This window comes from Triticum urartu, chromosome 2A (assembly GCF_056163025.1).
Source record: "Triticum urartu cultivar PI428250 chromosome 2A, HENAU_Tu73, whole genome shotgun sequence".
Lineage (NCBI taxonomy): Eukaryota > Viridiplantae > Streptophyta > Magnoliopsida > Poales > Poaceae > Triticum > Triticum urartu.
Window position 1 is genome coordinate 706,612,551 of NC_141874.1, and position 21,401 is coordinate 706,633,951.

Here is a 21,401-nt window from a genome sequence, read left to right on the forward strand (position 1 = left end):
AGTGTCTTCACTTCATCAAATTAAATCAATGAAATTGAGTACTTAAAAAATATATTCAATGTCTATTTAAAAAATTTCATGTTACTAAGAAAATGTCACTTATTTTTTTAAAAACAATTGTAACTCAAAATGTTTATCATATCAAAATAATCATCTCATATAAAATTGTTTGAAGTTATTTGAGAAAATGATTGTCATGCATTATGTTCAATGTGTTTGAAGAAAATGTTCAATATTATTTGAGAAAATATTGCCCCATATATTTTAAAATATTCAACATGTTTCAAAAAATGTTAAAGTATGAAATAAAATATTTCAAACATATCATGTACTTGACATGATTTTGTTACGTCCTATTTGAAAACAAAACAAAAAAAGAATATATTTTGCAAACATTTTACTGTCCATAAACAAAAAAAGAATAATATTTGCAAAATATATTCTCCGCCAAGTACGAGGAAGATGGGCCGGGCTGCTTCTATCCGCAAAGACAGGCCGGGATGCTAAATCACGCGTATGGGCCAGGTCTTGCTCCGGTTGCTTCAAAAACGTTGCGCCGTTGACTAGCTATAAGAATAAAATTGCCTAAAAAATAAAGCTATAAGAATAAAAATGTTCTAAAAAAAGCTATAAGAATAAAAGATCCTAAAAATTAGCTATATAAGAATAAAATATCCGGTTGTTAGATCATGCCTTGCAAAACTCTTCTAGCTTTTTTTCTGACAGTTGTAAAATTCTTGATGCGAAAAAATAATTCATATATTTTAAAAGTGTGCGTATATTTAAAAACTTTATGTAGTTTTAAGATTTTGTTCACGTTTTTAAATAAATCATGATTTTTTGAAAATATGTGTGGCCCTAAAAACGTTCATCAGTTTCAAAAAAATGTTCATATTAAATCATGAATCTAAGAAATAAAGGAAAACTATGAAATAAAAAATAATAAGGGAAAGAAAAATGAATATAAAACTGACAAAAACGTGAAGAAAAGGTAACAAAATATAAAAAATATCAGCAGAAAAAAATATCAAAAATAATAAAATGGAGGGGAAAAGAAAAGCGTTAGAAGGGTCATATGCGATATAAGGTATATTCTTCGCTACGAGTGAAGAACTGTAAATTCTGATGGACAGAGTGTCGTCAGTCCTACAATATCACCATCTAAGGCTATAATAAGCCAATAATATGTAATATGCTCATTGATGTTTCTCAAAGTAAATACAAATCATCATGAGCAATGCCATTCATGAGACCGACACTCATATGAAATGGTTGCACAATGGTGTGGCTGAAACATGAGACATAGGAGCACAGAACATCAGGTGTGTATAAGTGTCTTATCAATTAAACTGTAGCATCTTAGTCCAGTCACTCCAATGCACCACCCAAAGCACTATGGTGATGAAGAACAATTGTCCTCCATCCAAGGTCAAGTGTCTCTGTTTTTTCTTTACAAAACAGGTGTCCAAGTTTGGATCCAGCTAACTGGTAGCAGCTTGGAGAGCATTTGTCTCTAGCCTTCTAAATATCTAACTAATATTCGAGAAAAAAACACGTGACATATTATCCTCTAAAAATGTCATCAATCTCTAATCACTAATGTCTGATAGTTGAGTAAAAAACATAAAACCACGACGATTGTTGTGTCATTAGTTGTTCGCCATCATTTTACAAAAGTTATATCGAAGCCACCACTCACAATACAAATATTTACTAAATGCACTGATGTAGCGCGTTTCGATTCCGATTATGACAACTAGAGCCTGCTTATCAAGCTGGCATGGAAAAGAAATGCCACGCAGCCCTGCAGAGGAGCTGCAACAACACATAGCCGCCGGGGTGCAGTAGTTCACCACCATGGTTGATGCACACAGGCTTTTGATGTAATGCATGAGAGGGCGAGGAGGAGGAGGAGGAGGAGGAGGAGGAGGGGGAAAAGAAGAAGAAGACCAACTCAATGTGCCATTTTTTTACCATGTCAGCCTGATAGGCGGGCCCAACCAATCATATTCAAGTTTTTTTTCGAATAAGTCATATTGAAGGTTGAAACACGCTCAAGACTCGTCAATGCATTCAGTAAAAAATTAGTGTTGTGAGCGGTGGTTTTTGTCTCTGTCATGAAGTGAAACGGCACGACACTAGTAGAAAGAGGCCCATTTGTCCCGGTTCCAGAGGCCCAGAACCGGGACCAAAGCCCGACACCTTTAATCTCGGTTTGCTTACGAAACGTTTTTCACCGCTTCGGTCCGGCTAAATCACTCATATGGGTCAGGCCTTGGTCCGGTTGCTTTGAAAAGTTTTTTTTAGGTAAAACATTGCGTCGGGTTATTATCTCATGCCTCGGAATAAATCGGTTATCTTTTTTTCTGACACATGTAACAATTCTTGTTGTGAAAAAAAACAATTCATATATTTTAAAACTGTGTGTATATTCTAAAAAAATTATGTAGTTTAAAGAAAAAATTCACGTTTTTAAATAATTCAAGATTTTTTCAAATATTTGTGGATCTAAAAATTCTCATAATTTTCCAAAAAAATGTTCATATTAAAAAATAGTCATGAATCTAGAAAAGAAACGGAAACTAGGAAATAAAAAATAAGTAAAAGAAAAATAAATAGACAACTGCCCAAAATGTGAAGAAAAGGCAACAAAATATAGAAACATATTAGCAGAAGAAACACCAAAAATAATACTCTCTCCGTTCCTAAATATGTATCTTTATAGAGATTCTACTATGTACTACATACGAAGCAAAATGAGTGAATCTATATTCTAAAATGCATCTACATACATCCGTATGTATGGACGGAGGGAGTAAAATGGAGAGGAAAAAAAGCATTAGAAGGGCCCTATAAGGTCTATTCTTCGCTACTATTTAAGAACATGAAATTCCAATCTCTACTCCTAATGAAGCAGTTGATAGGATTGCGTCCAAGTTTTTTTCATCCAATCAATTTCGTCCGCTTTTTTCGACTGGTTTCTTTTGCCCCCTTCCCCAATCCCACCGGTTTATTTTTGCGTTACCCTCTCACACAACGAAAAAAATCTGAACGGATCAGAACTTCTTATGCTGACGCAAGTTATTTAGTAATGTCTTATGTGAAAGAATCAATCACGATCAATCTCTAAAGATCAAATCTAAAATAATTAACCTTACCTTAAATCGCTTATTCACATTAATTAGGACATAAATAATCAATTTTAAAAAATAATGTGTAAATCATAACAAACAAATCTTATTATTAAAGCATTTAAGTACGTACTTAATTTGTAATGAAATATTATCTCTACTCCTAAAGTCTCGGTACATAGGTCGTTTGCTCGTTTGGTTTTTTTCCTCTTGTCAAGCGATCGCCCGAAGCCCTTCTCCCTGGTACGATCGCCTGACCCCACACCTTCTTCCTCTTTCCTTTTTCACCACTCCACCTCCTACGGATTCAAAAAATTAAACAAGGAAAGACAAGAGAAATAAGGCACTGCTCGCGAAATAAGGAGCTTCGAGGATATATAAAAAGACCTCTCGCTCGCATATCCTAGACAGCCACCGCCGCAATTCTCTCCCCACCTTCCCCTTGCTCATCATCACCACCATGTTCGTGGCTCCGGCAACCCACGCCGCCACCATCTTCAGTCAAGATCGTCGTTGCCTCCATTACCAGGCACTACGCCAACTCTCCAAAGAGGGTCCGTCCTCTACGCATGCGGGCTTAGGGATCGGGCTACTGATGCAACGCCGAGACTGCAGGTAGAGCCTGGACCATGACTTGTTCACAAGATACATGCTTCACAAGCAGCCGTTTCGGCGGAAGGTTTTTATGATGGTTCGGCCTCGTTTCTTCTAACTCCATGGTTGCAAGGCACGTTTAGTGTGGGGACATTGGCCTAGCGTAGGAGCTGTTTGACGAAGTGCGCAGAGGGATGCAATGCATTCTCATGGTACACCATGATTGATGGCTATGGGAAGCAATTTGGAGGAATAGACCACGCATGTGAGATGTTTGATCAAATGCCTGACATGGATTTGGAGCATCAGTTCAGGCTCCCCTACCGCCTCTCCCCCCGTTTTTGTTCTGCGGGTCCTTGAAGTCAGGAGCGCGTGCAGAAACTTTCTACTCAGAGTGGATATTTCTACTCAGACTCACTTCATTTTTTCCCTTATTTAAGAATGTGTATATATTTAGATTTTTTTTGAGGATATATACTTATTTAGATATTTAATACCTCTCATCTTCCCCTACTTTATAAATTAAAAACAATGTAAGGTTCTATCCTTCGTTCGTCCTTCATCCAACCATACGCCTGTTCTCCTTCCCTCTCCCCACTTTCTTCGTTTTGATTTTTTTTCTCATCTCTAGCTTATTTCGCCAATTTTCCCCTAAAAGTTGAATCAGCTGCCCCACCTCTTATTGACTTACCAAATAAAATAAATCATCAATAATGCTTATCAAATAAAATCTTAGTTTTTAACACAATCACACAATATAGGCATGTAAAGCATGAGCTAACCCACTAGAATATTTATTCGCCATTACAACACACGGTCAATTATATATTTTTTATTCAAAATATATATTCCTTTTTAGGGTTAAAAATGTGTCATATAAGCAAAACTGTCACACCTCTACTTTTTTTATTTTAAAATACTACACGATCCCTTATTTTTTGACCTCGCCTTCTCCCAAACGACCCCGCAGGCTCGCCCGAGAAACCTGCTTCTCCTGCACATCTCGAGCGCCCACCCTTGAGAAAACTGCTACTTCTTCACGTCTACCACATGATTTCTCCTCAGGACAAAATTACCATGGTATTCGTATGCAACTTATCATGCCTGTGTTACATAACTTACCTTGCTATTTACATAGAACGTACCAGGTACTATGCTTCAACAACTACACCCCTTCAAAGTTACCACTGTGTTTTGTACACAAGTTATAAGGTCTTCGATGTGTAAAATACAGTGATACTTACACATAAGTTATCAGAGTATATGTACATCAACCTCCCCCCGGTCAAGTTACCGTGGGGGATTGTACATGAGTTACCGGGTCTACAGTTCGTATATTATCATGATACTTGCATCTAAAAATCTGGGTGTGTTTCGGTAGCTTTTTCCATAGGTCAAAAATTACCACGATGTTTTTGTGCAACTTATCACGCCTATAACACGTGTGTCCCTCATGACATTAAACATTATGTGACTTTCCCGTGACACGCCATGTGTTATGTTCATCCAAGAGGCCCACGCGCAAGGTGAGTATATGTTTTTAACAACTTATTTTCCTTTGGTAAAAAAATTACCATCATGTTTATATTGCAAGTTATCGGTTACGCGGTGCTTATATTATCATGTTATTTACACAAAAAATATTGGGAATATTTTGAACAACTTTTTCCCGGAACAAAAAGTTATCATGGTGATTCTAGGTAACCTATCAAGCCCGTAGTGCTTAAAATATCATGCTATTTACACAAAATTTATCAGGGGTATGTTTCAGTAACAAATTCCACCCCCTCCCCCATGGGACAAAAATTTATCATGGTGTTTAGTTATCGCAGTGCATATGTTTTCATGCTATACACACATAAAAATGTCAGGGGAGGAAGGTATACTACCGTGCTATTTACACAGAAGATACTGGAGTATCTTTTCAAAAAAAAAATTCCTACGGTCAAAGTTACCATGGTGTTTCTACCTCAGTTATCAGATGTGCACTGCGTATATTATCATCTATTTACACATAAATTATCGGATATCTTTTCACATTTGTCTTCCCCAATGGTTAAAATTACCACGATGTTTGTATCTAAATTATCAGGTCAATGGCGTGAATGTTATCGTGCTATTTACAGAAATTACCGGGGGGACGGGTTCAACAAATTTATTCTCAATGATCAAAGTTACCACGATGCTTGAAACAAAAAGTTTTTCAGTGCTAACATATTAAAGGCAAAAACATGTCAAAAACAGTATTTCCCTTAGCTTATTCAACAATGAGTGTCATAGGTGAGGTGGTAAGCTCCCTTTGTTGATTACCTACAAACCAAAGATCAAATCCTAGTCCAAGCATTATTTTTGCCAAAAACATGTGGGAAATGAAAGAAATCGGGAGGTCGTGCGGGAACTGACGGCGCTGGATGCGTGTGGCAGTTTGTTTCGCAATCTGCCACACGGTTGTCATATACATATTTTAAAAAAAAAATGCATCAAACACGCGATCCGACTCTTTTCCTTGCCACGCGGGCCCCTCCTCCCTCCGCCCCCTTCGAACCCCCAAGTGCCCCGTCTCGCACCCCATCAAAGAAAAGATCCCCGTCTCGCCCCTCTCCTCTTCCCGGATCCCCACTCCACCACGGCACCACCTCGGCCGCGCCGACGACAGCTCACCACCAGCAGCAGCCATGGGCGGGTCATCCTCCACCGCCAACGCCTCCGCGGAGGCGCGCGAGCTGCGGGAGCAGGAGACCCTCGCCTCCGCCTCTCTCTCGCTCCCTCCTCCGCGCCGTCTTCTCCCGCTCCTCCGACCTGGCGGAGACCCCCTACCAGCCGGAGCACTTCCACGACCTCCTCGCTCGGGGGCCTCCGGCCGGCGAGTGGCGCTGGTCAAGGGGTGCCGGACCCAAGTGAGGCTCATGCCTCCCAGCGTCATCAGTATCTAGGTACCTATCTTCAACCCTGATAGCTAGCTGATTCTGGGGCTGACACAAGGGAGGATTGGGACTCCGAATGCATTGAAAAACACTAACCAAATAACAGTACACTGTATATGACCAACACCACCCAATGACCCAACTGCGACTTTTGTGCATCAGCTTTATGACTGGAGTCGTTGTCGGAGAAAGCCATCCAATACTACTCCTACACAATAACAGTCTGCTGTCAAGTGCGAGCAGAGTTCATCCCACAGAACGCCGAGTCTAAGTCCAGAGGAGAAAACCATGCAATCCAAGTTGTTGTTAAGTGTGAACCTGCGATAATCAATCACGGCTAAAACTGTTGAGGGGTCGTTGTCTTGCATTTTAGGATTTGAAAATTGATCATGTGCGTATGCAAGGCAATGCTTTAGTCGCTCTCTAGGCTGCAGGAAAACAAATTTGTATACTCTCTCAAGGTATGCATTGACTGTTTCCACAAGCTCACCAAGTCAAGGTCTTCCACTCTTCCTTACTTAAGAAGAGAAGTACTCTATGGTTGCTTCTCATAACTTGGCTAGCCAGCACTGTCCATGGCCATGGCATTTCGCCTCATTATACTCGCACTGGTACCGCTGCTGGCGACCGTGCTCGCTGCTCCTTCCCTTCCTAGCAGCAATGACACTGACCTCGACGCGCTGCTCGCGTTCAAGGCGCGGCTGTCCGACCCACTCGGCGTCCTCCGCAACAGCTGGGCCACCAATGTGTCCTTCTGCCGCTGGGTCGGCGTGTCATGCGGCCGGCGCCAGCGCCATCGCGTCACCGCCCTGGAGTTGCCGGGCGTGCCCCTCCATGGTCAGCTCGCCCCTCACCTTGGAAACCTCTCCTTCCTCTCTGTTCTCAACCTCACCAGCTCCAACCTCGTCGGCTCCATCCCCGCCGACCTCGGCCGGCTGCGTCGCCTTAGGCGGCTCAATCTTGCACACAACAACTTGTCTCACTCCATTCCATCTACCTTTGGGAACCTTACAGGTCTCCAAGTTCTTGATTTGGGCAGCAACATGCTGTCTGGTCAAATCCCAACAGAGATGCAAGGATTGCGCAACCTTGCCTACATAGCTCTGCATGCCAACTACTTGAGTGGTCCGATACCTGCTCATCTGTTCAACAACACACCTCTGCTAAGCTATGTTTCCTTTGGGAACAACACCCTGTCTGGGTCGATACCTGACAGCGTCAGCTCCTTGCCCATGCTTGATTTCCTTGGCCTGCAGCGAAACCAGCTCTCTGGACCAGTTCCCTCGGCCATTTTCAATATGTCTAGACTTAGGATGCTGTATATGGCCAGTAACAATCTGACTGACCCTGTTCCTAGCAGCAATGGCAGCCTTAGTCTCCCCATGTTGCAAGTAATATCCCTCTCTCAGAACTACTTCACAGGTCTGATTCCTTCAGGCCTTGCTTCGTGCAAGAACATCAGGATCATCTCTCTATCTCAGAATTTCTTTACGGGTCCTGTGCCGGCATGGCTGGGTGAGCTGCCGTTCCTTTCCGGCCTTTTAGCTGGGGGGAACGAACTTGTTGGGCAAATCCCTCATGTTCTTGGGAATCTTACCATGCTCACCAGGCTTGACCTCTCATTCTGCAAGCTCAATGGAGAGATCCCGATTGAATTGAGCAAGTTGAGACAGCTCAATATTTTGGAGCTTTCATCTAATGGACTCACAGGTTCTTTTCCTGCTTTTCTTGGCAACTTGACATCATTAACCGCAATAGGGTTGGCCCTCAATCTACTGACCGGGTCAGTACCAGCAACACTTGGGAACATGAGATCACTACAACTCCTCGATCTTGGATCAAACCGCTTCCAAGGGGAGCTTGGCTTCTTGGATGGTCTCTCAAATTGCAGGGAGCTCCGTCTCGTAAATTTGCAGGTGAATGATTTCAGTGGAGGCCTTCCTGACTATACTGGAAACCTCTCCAAGAAGCTTGTGATTTTTGATGCAACTGGCAACAAGTTGACAGGAGGAATTCCATCGACAATATCAAATCTAAGTGGTGTCAGCTCGTTGATCCTTATGAACAATCAACTAAGCCAGTCGATCCCAGAATCCATCACGACTATGGAGAACCTTGAGAGGATTGACATCTCAGGGAATAGCTTTGTTGGTCCCATCCCGGCGCAAATTGGTATGCTCAAGAGACTGGTACAATTATTTCTCTACAACAACAAATTCTCTGGTTCTATACCAGATGGCCTTGGTAATCTCACTTTGTTGGAATACATTTCCTTGTCTTATAACAATCTGTCCTCACATGTGCCAACAAGCTTGTTTCTTCTTAATAACCTTGTTGAACTGAATCTGTCCCATAACTCTCTGACTGGTGCATTACCTTTTGATCTCGGCCACATGAAACAGATTAACAAAATAGATCTCTCCAACAACAACTTGGTTGGCAGCCTACCAGATTCCTTTGGACAGCTCCGGATGCTAACTTACCTAAGCCTGTCTCACAACTCATTTCAAAATTCTATTCCATACAGTTTTCGTAATTTAATTAGCTTAGGAACACTGGACCTATCTTCCAACAACTTCTCGGGTACCATCCCAAAGTACTTGACAAACTTAACCTACCTCACAAGCCTGAACCTGTCCTTCAATGAGTTACAAGGTTCAATACCAGATGAAGGTGTTTTCAGAAACATCACCTTGCAATCTCTGATAGGAAACTTCGGTCTGTGCGGTGCTCCCCGTTTAGGGTTTTTGCCATGCCTTGGTAACTCTCACCCTGTTAATAATGGACATTTGCTAAAATTCCTACTACCTTCTTTTGCTTTAACATTGGCGGCTATAGCTATGTGCCTATACCTGCTGATAAGAAGGAACAATCTGAAGCAGGGAGAGGTAACACCTGCTGCTGATGGAGTTGATCCAGTCAGCCATAGGTTAGTGTCCTACCACGAGGTTGCTCGTGCCACTGAAAATTTCAACGAGGACAACCTACTTGGAGTTGGAAGTTTCGGAAAAGTTTTCAAGGGCCAACTGGACGATGGTTTGGTGGTGGCGATAAAAGTGCTCAACATGCAATTCGAGCAGGCCGTGAGGAGCTTTGATGCTGAATGTCAAGTGTTGCGGATGGCCCGGCATCGCAACTTGATACGGATATTGAATACCTGTTCCAACTTGGATTTTAGAGCACTGTTGCTTCAGTATATGCCCAATGGTAGCTTGGAGACGCACTTGCACACTGAAAATAGTGAACCACTAGGATTCATCAAGAGACTGGACATTATGCTCGGCGTGTCGGAGGCAATGGAGTATCTGCACCATCATCACTGTCAGGTTGTCCTACACCGCGACCTGAAGCCTAGCAATGTGCTGTTGGATGAGGACATGACGGTGCATGTTGCCGACTTTGGCATTGCGAAGTTATTAGGCGATGACAACTCCATGGTCTCAGCGAGTATGCCAGGGACAATTGGGTACATGGCCCCAGGTACGTGCTTGGTACGACCATGCCTGGGCAATTCATTTGCCAAGAAATTAGCTGCTATTAGCCTATTACTTTGGTTGGCTAACGCTGTCAACTTTTTCCTTTCTTGTACAGAGCTTGCGTACATGGGGAAGGCGTCACGGAAGAGCGACGTGTTCAGCTTTGGGATCATGCTGCTCGAAGTCTTCACCGGCAGGAGGCCCACAAACCCCATGTTCCTTGGAGAATCCAGCCTCAGGCAGTGGGTTTCGCGAGCATTCCCAGCGAGGCTCGTCGATGTTGTTGACGAGAAGCTGCTGCAAGGTGAAGAGATGAATACTACTACATCGGCATTGGCTTCCAGTGCCTGCAAGGGTGACTTCCTTGTGTCGACATTCGAGCTGGGTCTGGACTGTTCGGCCGACTCTAGTGACCAGAGGCCGAGCATGAGCGATGTGGTCGCTAGGCTGAGGAACATCAAGAAGGATTGCTCTGCTTCCGTGGCAGCGAAGAAAAAAGGGTCTCAGCGGCATTGATCGGTCTATGTGGTGATGTGTTTTGTTCTCCGTGTTAGTGTTAGCAAATGGAGCATGATGCTGGTGTGCTGCTACATCTTCGGTTAATTGTACCTACCCAGGTAGCGGAGTTGTCTTCTGAATATCTGCCCAATATTTTAGGAACTGCCTCTCGCCTTAGTGTGACCAGCAGAAAACATTTGAACAGTACAAATTTGGTTACGCTTCCCACGAAGGCTAGCGTATACTGAAAGTCCACGTCTCCGTCCTCTTCTACCGTCGTCCTTTGGAAATCTCTCCAGCTCTAATCCAACTCCAGAATCCAGATCACCAAATTTGAGTTACCGCGTCGGCAATCCATCAAACACCTAGACCCCGCGATCCAACTCTCTCCCAGGCCGCCACGCGGTCCCCCTCCTCTCTCCCCTCTCCGCCCCTTGGAACCCCCAAGAGCCTCGCCCCGCCCCTCCCCTCTCCCCCTCCCCTCTCCCCTTCCCCGATCCCCACTCCACCACCGCGGCCGCGCCGACGACATCTCACCACCACCAGCAGCCATGGGCGGGTCCTCCTCCACCGCCAGCGCTCCCGCGGAGGCGCGCGAGCTGCGGGAGCAGGAGGCCCTCGCCTCCGCCGCGCTCTCCCTCCCGCTCCTCCGCGCCGTCTTCTCCCGCTCCGCCGACCTGGCCGCGACCCTCTCCCTCCCGCCCACCTCCTTCCGCTCCGCCCCCCCTCTTGAAACTCCGGCGCACTTCCAGGACCTCCTCGCAAGCCTCGGCCCCACCATCGCCTCCCTCTTCTTCCCCCGCGGCGCCTCCGAGGACGCGGGGGCGGGGGGCTGGCTCGGCTTCCTCAAGGGGTTCAACTCCTGCTGCGCGCGCGCCCGGGCCTCGCTGCCGCTGGCGGTGCTCCTCCGCGTCTACGCCGCGGCCTGCGCCGCCGCGGGCGCGCCCTGCGGCGTGCAGTTCCGCCCCGACGAGGACGGCGGCGGGGATGAGGAGGGCGGGAAGGTCGTGGGGGAGCTCGCCCCCGGGGAGATCGCCGTGCTGCTGTCCATGTGCTGGGTCATGGCGTGGAGCGGCTTGGCGCCGAGGGCTTCGGGCGGCGAGGAAGGGGGGAAGGGGGAGGCCGTGCTGCTCCCGGACGTTTCGCACCTGGTGCTGTCGGCGCTCGTGTCCGCGGGCGCCGTCGCAGATGACGAGGGTGTATGGGGCTGGGAGGTTTCCGGTGCCGGGAAGGGGGTTTCGGTGCAGGAGTTCACGTCCTGGGTCATCTCGACTGTCCCCGGGCTTGGCAACTGCCTCTCGCGGTATGTGCAGGACAGGTTCCGGTCGTCTGAGTCTGATCCAGCGAAGGTAATCCGATTATGCATTGCGGAATTAGTTGCTATTCTGAAAGATTGAATAGCTTGTTTAGTATCAACTGTGGTGCCGTTTGATGCGGCATTGCCATTGTTCAGTTATAGGTGCATATAATAGAAGGTAGATGTGCAAAATGGTGGGAAAATTTTACTCATCTATTTCCACATGTTTTCCCTTGATTATATTATATCTTAGGTCTTGTGCTGCCAGGAGGCATATATAGAAGATTTAGCTTCTTATGACATGTTATAACTTATAAGTTGCCAGAGCACTTAATTTCATGATCAGCTGTCCTGGCTACTCTGGTTCTACAAATTATCAGCAAGTTCTGCATTATGTACATTCTCAGTGCTTGCTAGAAATTCGGATTGTTCTTCTTTATATGTGACTGTTCAGAACTCACTTAACAATCCAGGTAGGAATTGTGAAGATATCCAGACATAGATTCTGAGCTTGGTGTATAGTAATTGATAACTAACTCCAATGCAGAGGCTGGGAAAAATCGTTTAAAAAACCGTTAGTTGCTTCAGAATATTTTATTAGCACTAAGCTGAAGCTCCTGCAGGAGGAACTCATGGAGTTCACGACCTCATTATTTTGCTGCAACAATGAATCTTTATTTGTTTTGTCCAATTATTTAGAATCCTATCTGATGACTTTATAATAATGAAGCTTAAACTTGGCATAATATTTCTTCTAACCAGAGTTGTTTCTTACAAACAGGAAAGCTCTGTTTCAACTGGTAACACAACTTTTGATACTTGTGATGCATATCTATTAACACGTGGGAGGGCATGGTCAATCTCTCTCAGCGTCAGAAACACATTGAGTGAAAAGTTTTTGTCAGCATCTGTCATTGGAATGGACACAGGAGACCTTCTTTATAGGTTACTTCTTGCCCTTTTTTGCTTTGTATTCTCGTGATTATCTTTGTAAGCTACTCCCTCCGTCCCATAATATAAGAACGCTTTTGACAATAGTGTAGTGTGAAAAACGTTCTTATATTATGGGACAGAGGGAGTAGTTTTCTTGTCAAGATTGTAAGTTTCAGTTGTTATCAGGTGATCTTGTAAAATCCTGTCTTGACCTGATTACATTATAAGTTTTAATCCTGATCTAGAACATATTTGTAGGTCATCGCTTCATGGAAAAGGTCTGAGCCGGTTTTGGTCTTGTGTTGAGGGGTATAAGGGACCAGCGCTAATTCTTCTCTCGGCATTCTCAAATTCTGGTAGTGAGAATGTTGATGCTGGCCGAAAATGGGGAATTGGTGTATTAACTGAGGATGGATTTGAGAACAAAGACACTTTCTACGGTAGCTCTGGGTTCCTATGTGCCACATATCCAATATTCCGCATGCTTCTGCCATCGGGTATGACTTTTGTTGCTTATGTCCTTCGCCACATTTGATTGTAGCTTACTGTTTGTCTAATCTAGCAGGTAAGGAGAAGAACATCATGTATTGCCACCTGCATACTCAACTAAAGACGTATGAGGCAACGCCAAAGCCTCTTGGCTTAGCATTCGGTGGATCAATTGGAAACGAGAGGATCTTTATCGACGAGGACTTCTCTAAAGTTACAATTCGCCATCATGCAGTTGACAAGACTTACCAACACGGTTCTCTCATTCCCAATCAGGTTAAATTTGACATTTGGTAGTTCTGACTAAATATCTCATTGTTATTGCTATAACCACCTTAGTATAATCTCGAAAGAACTCTTAGGCCTTGTACAATGCAAGGCGCTTAGGGGAGGTGCTTAGAGAAATAAACTAGTGCTTCTTTAAGCACCGGTGCTTATTTGTAGAGGGTAGACGCTTAATTAGGCGCCTCTCATGTAGAAATAGGCGTTGGTGCTTCGGAAAACCCAGTTTATTTTTCTATAAGCACCTCACTAAGCACCTAGTATTGTACAAGGCCTTAGGTCCAGTTTCTTGCTCCCATGTTCCGTAATCCTGTCAGCAAGGAACCTTCATTTCTGTCTTGGCTCTGAACTACAGGTTGTTTGAGTTAGCTAGTTTATTTACCCCAAAGTAGCAAAACCAAAGTGCTTTTAAAATCCAAACATAGTGCCAAAGGCAACAAGGGTAGATGGATGATAGCCACTCAGTGGCCAACTGGCCATGTAAATTACTTGCTATAGGTTATGAAAGTTTTCCTCTGTAGGGCATAACTGCACATCACTGTTTTTCATTTGAAATCTGCAAGCTTTGGCAGTAGCAGTATGTGGCCTCAAATAAATACTTCATGAGCCTAGCTCACAGTCCAAAATGCCACTGAAAGCAGATTATGATATTACTCCATTATTGTGATGTAGGGTTATTTACCTGTTGAGGCTTCAATACTTGACTTCGAAGTATGGGGGCTTGGTGGACAAACAACAAAGCGGCAACAGGATATTTTCAAGAAGAGGGAGGATATTTTCTCAGGGCAGCGGAGAAAGGTGCTACGCCGAGCAAACAAGGACCCTTCTCTACAATGTACAGCACTGTTCAAATGTCCATAACATTTCCTTCCTTTTTTTTCAGATTGATCTCGCAGCTTTTGGCAATTGGGAAGACTCTCCAGAGAAAATGATGATGGACATGGTTTCTGACCCAAACAAGGCCCGTCGGGAAGAACGTTGATTTAGTTTTATGGCCAAGCTCATTTGCTAGTGTTCAGCAGCTACCCATACAAAAGTGGACACAGAAATGACAATATTACTTTTGAGGTATATAGAGGTCATTTGCATGTATTCACCCCTTTGATGTTAAAGGCATTTGGCAGGACCACTCATAATTTAGGTTCTGAATTGAACAGAGGCTTTGTATAGAATTACAGTTGTTACAATAGTGCCTGAGTTTCCTTCTCATCTTCCCTTTGTTTTAGGGGAAGCAAGAGCAAACGATTTGTACATCTGTGTTGTAAATTAGATAATCATCATCTGTACCATACTGTTATATACTCCCTTGGATGTACAGATAAACTTCATATATCTGTTAATAAGGGATGTACCCGAGGAGTATTGTTATATACTCCCTTGGATGTACATCTGCATGAAAGTTGCCCATCTCCCTTGGATGTCTGATAGTGTCACCTTTTGCTTGACCGATTCGTGATGCTGTATTTTTCTCAAGGGAAGCTTCCATATATACAACTAGTACAACAGAAGATTCAATAGAGAATGCCCTAGAAGAAGAAGGATACTTGGTGTTTACACTAAGGGCATTCCTTGTCAGAGGATTCCATTTGTGGGGAAGAGGATTCCATGGCCGCACCTTTGATTCTGTCTCTGATACTGTGCAGTTCAGCGGCAACATATTTCATGTTCATTCTCTCAGATGGTGTTTCCTTTGAGCACAAGATGCCGACTCTTACAACAGAAGCTAAGCAAACTAATGCATTGTTCAACCTTGTATCATCATCGTTGTCTGGCTGGACCTTTAGCAGAGTCGGGTCGATGATTTCTGAAAGCCCAAAGTCGGCAACCTTGGCAGTCCAGTCACTGTCAAGGAGGATGTTGCCAGGCTTCAAATCGCAGTGAATTACTGATGGCCGACTATTATTGTGAAGATGGTCTAGTGCATCTGGAAACATCGACCGCTATGTTCAGCAGGCGGACAATACTCTACTTGTGCTACGGCTCGTCTGTTCTTGGATGCAACCATCTGTCAAGGCTAAAGTAGAGCAACAGGTGTTCATGTATATCAAGTTCCGATGTTTAACTCGTCTGAGAGCCATACACTCTGCCAGGAATTTCTGGCAGAGCCAGCTTGGTGAAGAGTGAACACTTTCATGGCTACAACACCATTCCTGACAGATGGAATAGACATGTTTCCTTTATATATGGAACCATATTTTCCGGCACCAATCAGATTGGCAGGTGCAAAACCATCTGTAGCTTCAAACATTTCATGGTATGTAACTCTGGGATACTTTTCACCCAACATACCGAGGCCAGCAATTTTCATCCTGTCCACTGTCATTTTCCGCCTGAACATAAAGATTGCACACAGTAAACATACATATGCATGTAGCAATGCCGGCAACTGGAAGCAGAATACTAGGCAGCAATTGTTGTTTCTTCTTATGCAGCTTTACCTGTCATGGAGGCAATTTCAGTTCTGGAATGCCACCACAAAGCCCACTGTTGTCAACTATTGAGAATCGACTCATGTTTGCGAACACGCCGCTTGAAGGCACCTCATCGTCCATATGGTTAAAGGAGAGGTCCAGTTCAATCAAAGCACCCGAGTTCTGGGAAAGTTGTTGAATGCCCCCAGACAGGTTATTTTGTGCCACATATAAGCTGCTGCAACCTATTGATTTTGGCCAACTCACGTGGTATACTGCCGGACAAAGCATTCTTCGTGAGATTTAGTCTGCTCAGACCTCTCAAATTACCTAGTGATGGGGGAATACTCCCTGTGAAGGAATTATCATCCAAAGCTAGGTACACTAAGCTTGCACAATCCCCTAGTTTACCTGGTATTTCTCCTGATAAGTTGTTTTTTGACAGATCCAAACTTGCAATATTTATCAGCCTTCCAACTTGTGGAGAAAGAACACCCGACAAATTGTTATTGGACAAAGATAAAAAAATCTGTCCACAAAGGAAGGCTAAAGATCTCATCAGGGACAACCCCAGTAAGTAGATTAGAGGATAAGTCCAGGCTAGGTAACTGCTGCAAGTTTCCAAGGCTTTTAGGAATGGGGCCGTCGATTCTATTGTTCGACAAGGAGAAATTCTGGAGCAGTGTGAGGTTGCCGAAAGACAACAATGTTTGCAGGTTCTTAATTCTCTCAATCTCCTCTTGAATAGGACCATGCAGTTTCTTCTCCCCTAGCTTCTTGGTCGGCGAGGTTGACAAGGTTTCGGATACCCAAGGGGATCATCCCAGCGCGTCCAGTCATGGTATACGGCTGCGTCGACGTCGTCCAGTAGGCCTGCGTCGAGCTGCCGTGCGTGCTCGCCAAGGAGAGGCCAGCGTGTACTTACCGTGTGGAGGCCGTCCAGCGAGTCCATGGCGTACATGTGCGTCAAAGCCCATCCTCCAGTCTGAGGCCGCGTTCTGCGGACGGAGTTTGGAAATTCAGGACAACATGGTCGAGAAAAAACCGCGATAGGGTTTTCTCCAGGATGCTTCGATCGCTGCGTCGGTGGAGCAGGAAAGGTTGAGCTAATCAGCTAGCAAGCCGCTGACCAGAAAACTCGGAGTTTCCGAGAGCCAGCTCTCGGTAACAGTCACAGTACAAGCAGTCCGTGCGTGGAGGACAAAGCCCTACGTATTTTTTGGTCCAGATCCAACGATTGTAACGGAGATCGGATGGATGGTTTAATGGCCTGAGCTTTCCGTGGACAGTTTTTCCCTTGGCCACAACGACGTGCCACTCTTCCTCGGTTGACCGGTGAGCAAATATCAGCCATTTCCTCCCCCTACGTACGTCAGCCAGTCCATCCTCAAATAACATTGTCAGGGAACCAAATCTTGAAGCCGGCGAAACCGTGGATAATTAGTCCAGCAGTACCGTGTGCAGACTAGTTTCCTCACTGTACCTGACTGCAACTAGTTAGACTGACCGAGACACCTATTTTGAGACGAAAAGAATATATTATAATAACAAACACCAAGGTAATCTGTACAAGTGGTTTCTGCAATTTTCTCCCCCGGCCAGCGGCTCGTACTTTGATTCTTTTGGTTTTCCAAGTCTTCCCTTGGCGACAACGACGTACCGTTTGTGAGCATATACTTTCTTCGGTTCTTTTTACTTCGCATATTAGATTTAGATTTGAATCAAGTCAAATTTTGCAAAGTTTGATCAAATACATATTAAAAAACATTAGCCTCTACAATACTAAATATATATTCCATGAAACTACATTTCGTAATGAATCTAACAATATTATTTTGACATTGTAAATGTTTGTATTTTTTCTATAAATTTGATCAAAGTAAAGATATTTTAACTTCGGATAAAACTTATATACAAACTAAAAAGGATCAGAGGAAGTATCAGCTATCCCCTCCCCCATCGTAGTACAAATCTCCTCGGCTCCTCCACAGCTTCAGGCAGTCCATCCTCAACCTTCAGTTCTTCAAAGCACCTTACCAAAAGGAACCATGGCTGCCAAACCCACCTCATGCTTTACTTTCCTAAAGGAAGCGCTGATCCTCCCCACGTTAAACCCCAAGCTCTTCACGCCCTTGCTCCTCCTCTTTGCCGCCGCCGCCTTCCTTGACCACATAGTCGGTTTCGTGTTCGTCCAGCCTCTCGCCGACGTCGTGGCCAGCCATGTCTCCGAGGTCAACAACACCGACTTCTCGAGCGCCGAATACGCGGAGGTCATGGAGATGGGGAGGCCGTTATTGCAAGACGGTATGAAGCTCATCCTCATCGCCGTCTCCAAGGTGATGGTCGCCCTGGCGGTCGGCTTCGCCAAGAAGATCCTCTTCCTCTTCGCGGCCTCCACGACCTACTCCGGCGACCGCTACTCGCTAGCCGAGCTCCTGCGCGAGCTGGTCAAGGGGAGGATCAGCCTGAAGGGCCCGTTCATCACCATCGCCGTCGTCGGCGCGCTTGACTTCGCATGGGCGGTCCTGGCCGCGCTGCCTCCCGCCCTGATGCGCGGCCCCTCGGGGGTGCTCTCCGTCCAGGGTCTTGTCTCCCTCTACGTCACCGTCGTGGCGTTGGTGGGCGTCGCCGCGTCGGTGGTCGACAGGCGGTGCCGCGGCGTGCGGGCGCTCCGGCAGGCGTGGCGTCTCGTGACGCTGGTGAGGAGGAAGGAGGGCCTCCTGCTGGTGCTCGTGGCGCACTTCATGCCGACCGTCGTGGCTCCGCTCTACCGGGTTGCTCTTGTGTATGCCAAGACGAGCATGGCGCTGTGCTTGTGCTCGCTGGCTGTGCATGCTTTTCTGTCCTGTGCGCTGCAGCTCTTCTCTTTGATGGCAGCAACGGTGTACTACTACCAAGCCATGCAAAGCAAGGAGGTGATCGATGCCTTGTGGTTATGTTAGATACTTAGATCAATTCCTTCGGTCCTTCCGGGAAAGGAAGTGCCTCTCATTCATCAAGTGGTTATGCGCTAGTCCTGGTAGGTCTCGTTTTTCTTATCCAAGTTGGTCATAATGCTAGAGGGGTCTTTGATTTCTCGTGCGACAATGTTGAGTGTCTTTTTTAGCTGCAATGTTATACTAGTCAGTTGTACTCCCTCGTATCAAAATACAAGACGTTTTTAGGCTAATTTCACTTTAAATGTCTTATATTTTGGTACAGAGGTGGTACACACTACATCAAAAAACACACGTCACTGGGTATAAAGTTGTACGCCGAGTGTTAAAGCAGGGGTTCACGGCAACATGACAAAAAAAAAAACCACTCGGCTTACTTCTACATAAGCCGTATATCCGCTAAGAAGCCGAGCACCTGATAAATTGCACTCGGCTTAGCGATGCACAAACTATATGTAGTGCAAAAAATGATTAGAGTAGTGAGTTGGACTTATAATTAGTTGTTGCATTTTTTTCTTTCCTCCTATTTCTCAATCATTCTGTCTAGGCTAATTTTCATGGCACTTTCGATCCCATTTCATCGCAGTTAGAATAGTCCGAGAGGCGTAATCGATCTACCGAGGACTAAAACAATCACATGAGGACGACACCGAGATTGTTAACGAGGTTCACCGATCCGGATACATCCCCAAGACCTGATATTGTGTATAATGATATATTTCTCTACAAATTTGACCACGGGCCTCCACACGGCCTGGCGCGGCCACCCCCTGACCGCATTAGGAGGCCGGGTGGGCTCCTCGTCCACTGCCTTAGGACGATTCCACCACCTAAAATTCCTATACATGCTAGAGAAAAATCAAAAAAAATCTCTGATGTGTTTTATGATAATTAAGGAGCCGCCGCCACCTCTTGTTCTTCATCTGGAGATCCGATATGAAGTCTGGTTTGGGCTCCGCAGAGAGGGATTCATCGCCATCGTAATCAGCAACTCTTCTTCAACAACAATTCCATGGTGCTCAAAGAATTAGGCCAAAAATTAGGATACATCCTGGGAAAATGAAACTTCCATTGAAGAGAAGCAAATGAAACGCTTTCATAAAAATTCTCGTAGAATCGAGAATGAAGTTTTCAGTTTGTACATGCCAGATCATGAATTAGTAATTGCATCCAATCTCCGAAAAGTCCATAGTGTGAGTAATTCCTTCGTAGGCACATGGAAGTAGATCGGAATTGGATGAGATTTCTTATGTAATAGTGATGACTGATGAGTGATATTTTTACACTCATTTGAACCTTATTTAAACCGACATATTTCACTAAAAAGGAGATATTCGCTTCGATATTGCCACTAATGAACAATGAATGCAAAAGATTCACAAATCCTCTCTTCAATATATATTTTCACATGGAATGGGCTAAAAAGGAAAGATATCACGCAGGAGAAAGGAAAGGAAGGAAAATAGAGAAGAAACGAATCATCAGGATGCTTCAGAAGGACTCCAGAGCAAAAGACGGCGTTCCATGCGACCGCGACCGCTCACATGAGTGGTTGTTTTCCATGGAAACCAAGGCAACTCATCCACCTGAACAACTTTTATTAAGAGGACCCTATCGACATGTCAACAGAAGAGGCAGAGGAGGATCGTCGTGTTGGGGAACGTAGCAGAAATTCAAAATTTTCCTACGTGTCACCAAGATCTATCTATGGAGAGACCAGCAACGAGGGGAAGGAGAGTGCATCTACATACCCTTGTAGATCGCTAAGCGGAAGCGTTCAAGTGAACGGGGTTGATGGAGTCGTACTCGTCATGATTCAAATCACCGATGACCAAGTGCCGAACGCACGGCACCTCCGCGTTCAACACACGTGCAGCCCGGTGACGTCTCCCACGCCTTGATCCAGCAAGGAGAGAGGGAGAGGTTGAGGAAGACTCCATCCAGCAGCAGCACAACGGCGTGGTGGTGATGGAGGAGCGTGGCAATCCTGCAGGGCTTCGCCAAGCACCACAGAAGAGGAGGGAGAGAGAGATGCAGGGCTGCACCAACGAGAGATCGAATCGCATCTTATGGGCAGCCCTATGCCTCATATATATAGGGAAGGGGAGGGGCTGCGCCCCCTCTAGGGTTCCCACCCCTAGGGGGGCGGCATCCCTAGATGGGGAGCAAGGGGGCGGCCAAGAGGGGATGGGAGAGGGAGGCGCACCAATATGGGCCCTAAGCCCCATATCCCATTAGGGTTTGCCCCCTCTCCATCTCTTAGGCGCATGGGCCTTAGTGGGGCTGGTGCCCTTGGCCCATGTAGGCCAAGGAACACTCCCTACAGCCCATGTGGCCCCCCCGGGGCTGGTGGCCCCACTTGGTGGACCCCCGGGACCCTCCCGGTGGTCCCGGTACGTTACCGATAAACCCCGAAACTCTTCCGGTGAC

The 21,401-nt window shown here is 45.4% G+C and overlaps 3 protein-coding genes across 3 annotated transcripts; all 3 read left to right on the forward strand.

Moving 5' to 3' along the window:
- The first annotated feature begins 6,528 nt into the window (after positions 1-6,528).
- On the forward strand, positions 6,529-10,763 carry LOC125539916 (uncharacterized). Its single transcript, XM_048703450.2, has 3 exons — positions 6,529-6,658; positions 6,812-10,129; positions 10,241-10,763. The coding sequence occupies exons 2-3, from the start codon at positions 7,225-7,227 to the stop codon at positions 10,639-10,641; spliced, it is 3,306 nt and encodes a 1,101-aa protein (XP_048559407.2). The 5' UTR covers positions 6,529-6,658; positions 6,812-7,224; the 3' UTR covers positions 10,642-10,763.
- A 315-nt stretch (positions 10,764-11,078) lies between these two features.
- Positions 11,079-15,023, forward strand: LOC125539917 (TLD-domain containing nucleolar protein). Its single transcript, XM_048703451.2, has 6 exons — positions 11,079-11,972; positions 12,702-12,865; positions 13,112-13,350; positions 13,419-13,618; positions 14,297-14,422; positions 14,508-15,023. Exons 1-6 carry the CDS (start codon positions 11,175-11,177, stop codon positions 14,604-14,606), a joined length of 1,626 nt encoding a protein of 541 aa, XP_048559408.2. The 5' UTR covers positions 11,079-11,174; the 3' UTR covers positions 14,607-15,023.
- A 51-nt stretch (positions 15,024-15,074) lies between these two features.
- LOC125539919 (uncharacterized) lies at positions 15,075-20,282 on the forward strand. Its single transcript, XM_048703453.2, has 2 exons — positions 15,075-16,414; positions 16,481-20,282. The coding sequence occupies exon 2, from the start codon at positions 18,084-18,086 to the stop codon at positions 18,975-18,977; it is 894 nt and encodes a 297-aa protein (XP_048559410.1). The 5' UTR covers positions 15,075-16,414; positions 16,481-18,083; the 3' UTR covers positions 18,978-20,282.
- The last annotated feature ends 1,119 nt before the right edge of the window (positions 20,283-21,401 follow it).

Bases quoted from the DNA above. Each gene is read 5' to 3' on its own strand.
- LOC125539916 (XM_048703450.2), top strand. From the start codon at position 7,225: ATGGCCATGGCATTTCGCCTCATTATACTCGCACTGGTACCGCTGCTG. The intron at 10,130-10,240 runs GTACGTGCTTGG...TTTCTTGTACAG, and splicing joins AATTGGGTACATGGCCCCAG to AGCTTGCGTACATGGGGAAG.
- LOC125539917 (XM_048703451.2), top strand. From the start codon at position 11,175: ATGGGCGGGTCCTCCTCCACCGCCAGCGCTCCCGCGGAGGCGCGCGAG. The intron at 12,866-13,111 runs GTTACTTCTTGC...ACATATTTGTAG, and splicing joins ACAGGAGACCTTCTTTATAG to GTCATCGCTTCATGGAAAAG. The intron at 13,351-13,418 runs GTATGACTTTTG...CTAATCTAGCAG, and splicing joins CCGCATGCTTCTGCCATCGG to GTAAGGAGAAGAACATCATG.
- LOC125539919 (XM_048703453.2), top strand. From the start codon at position 18,084: ATGGCTGCCAAACCCACCTCATGCTTTACTTTCCTAAAGGAAGCGCTG.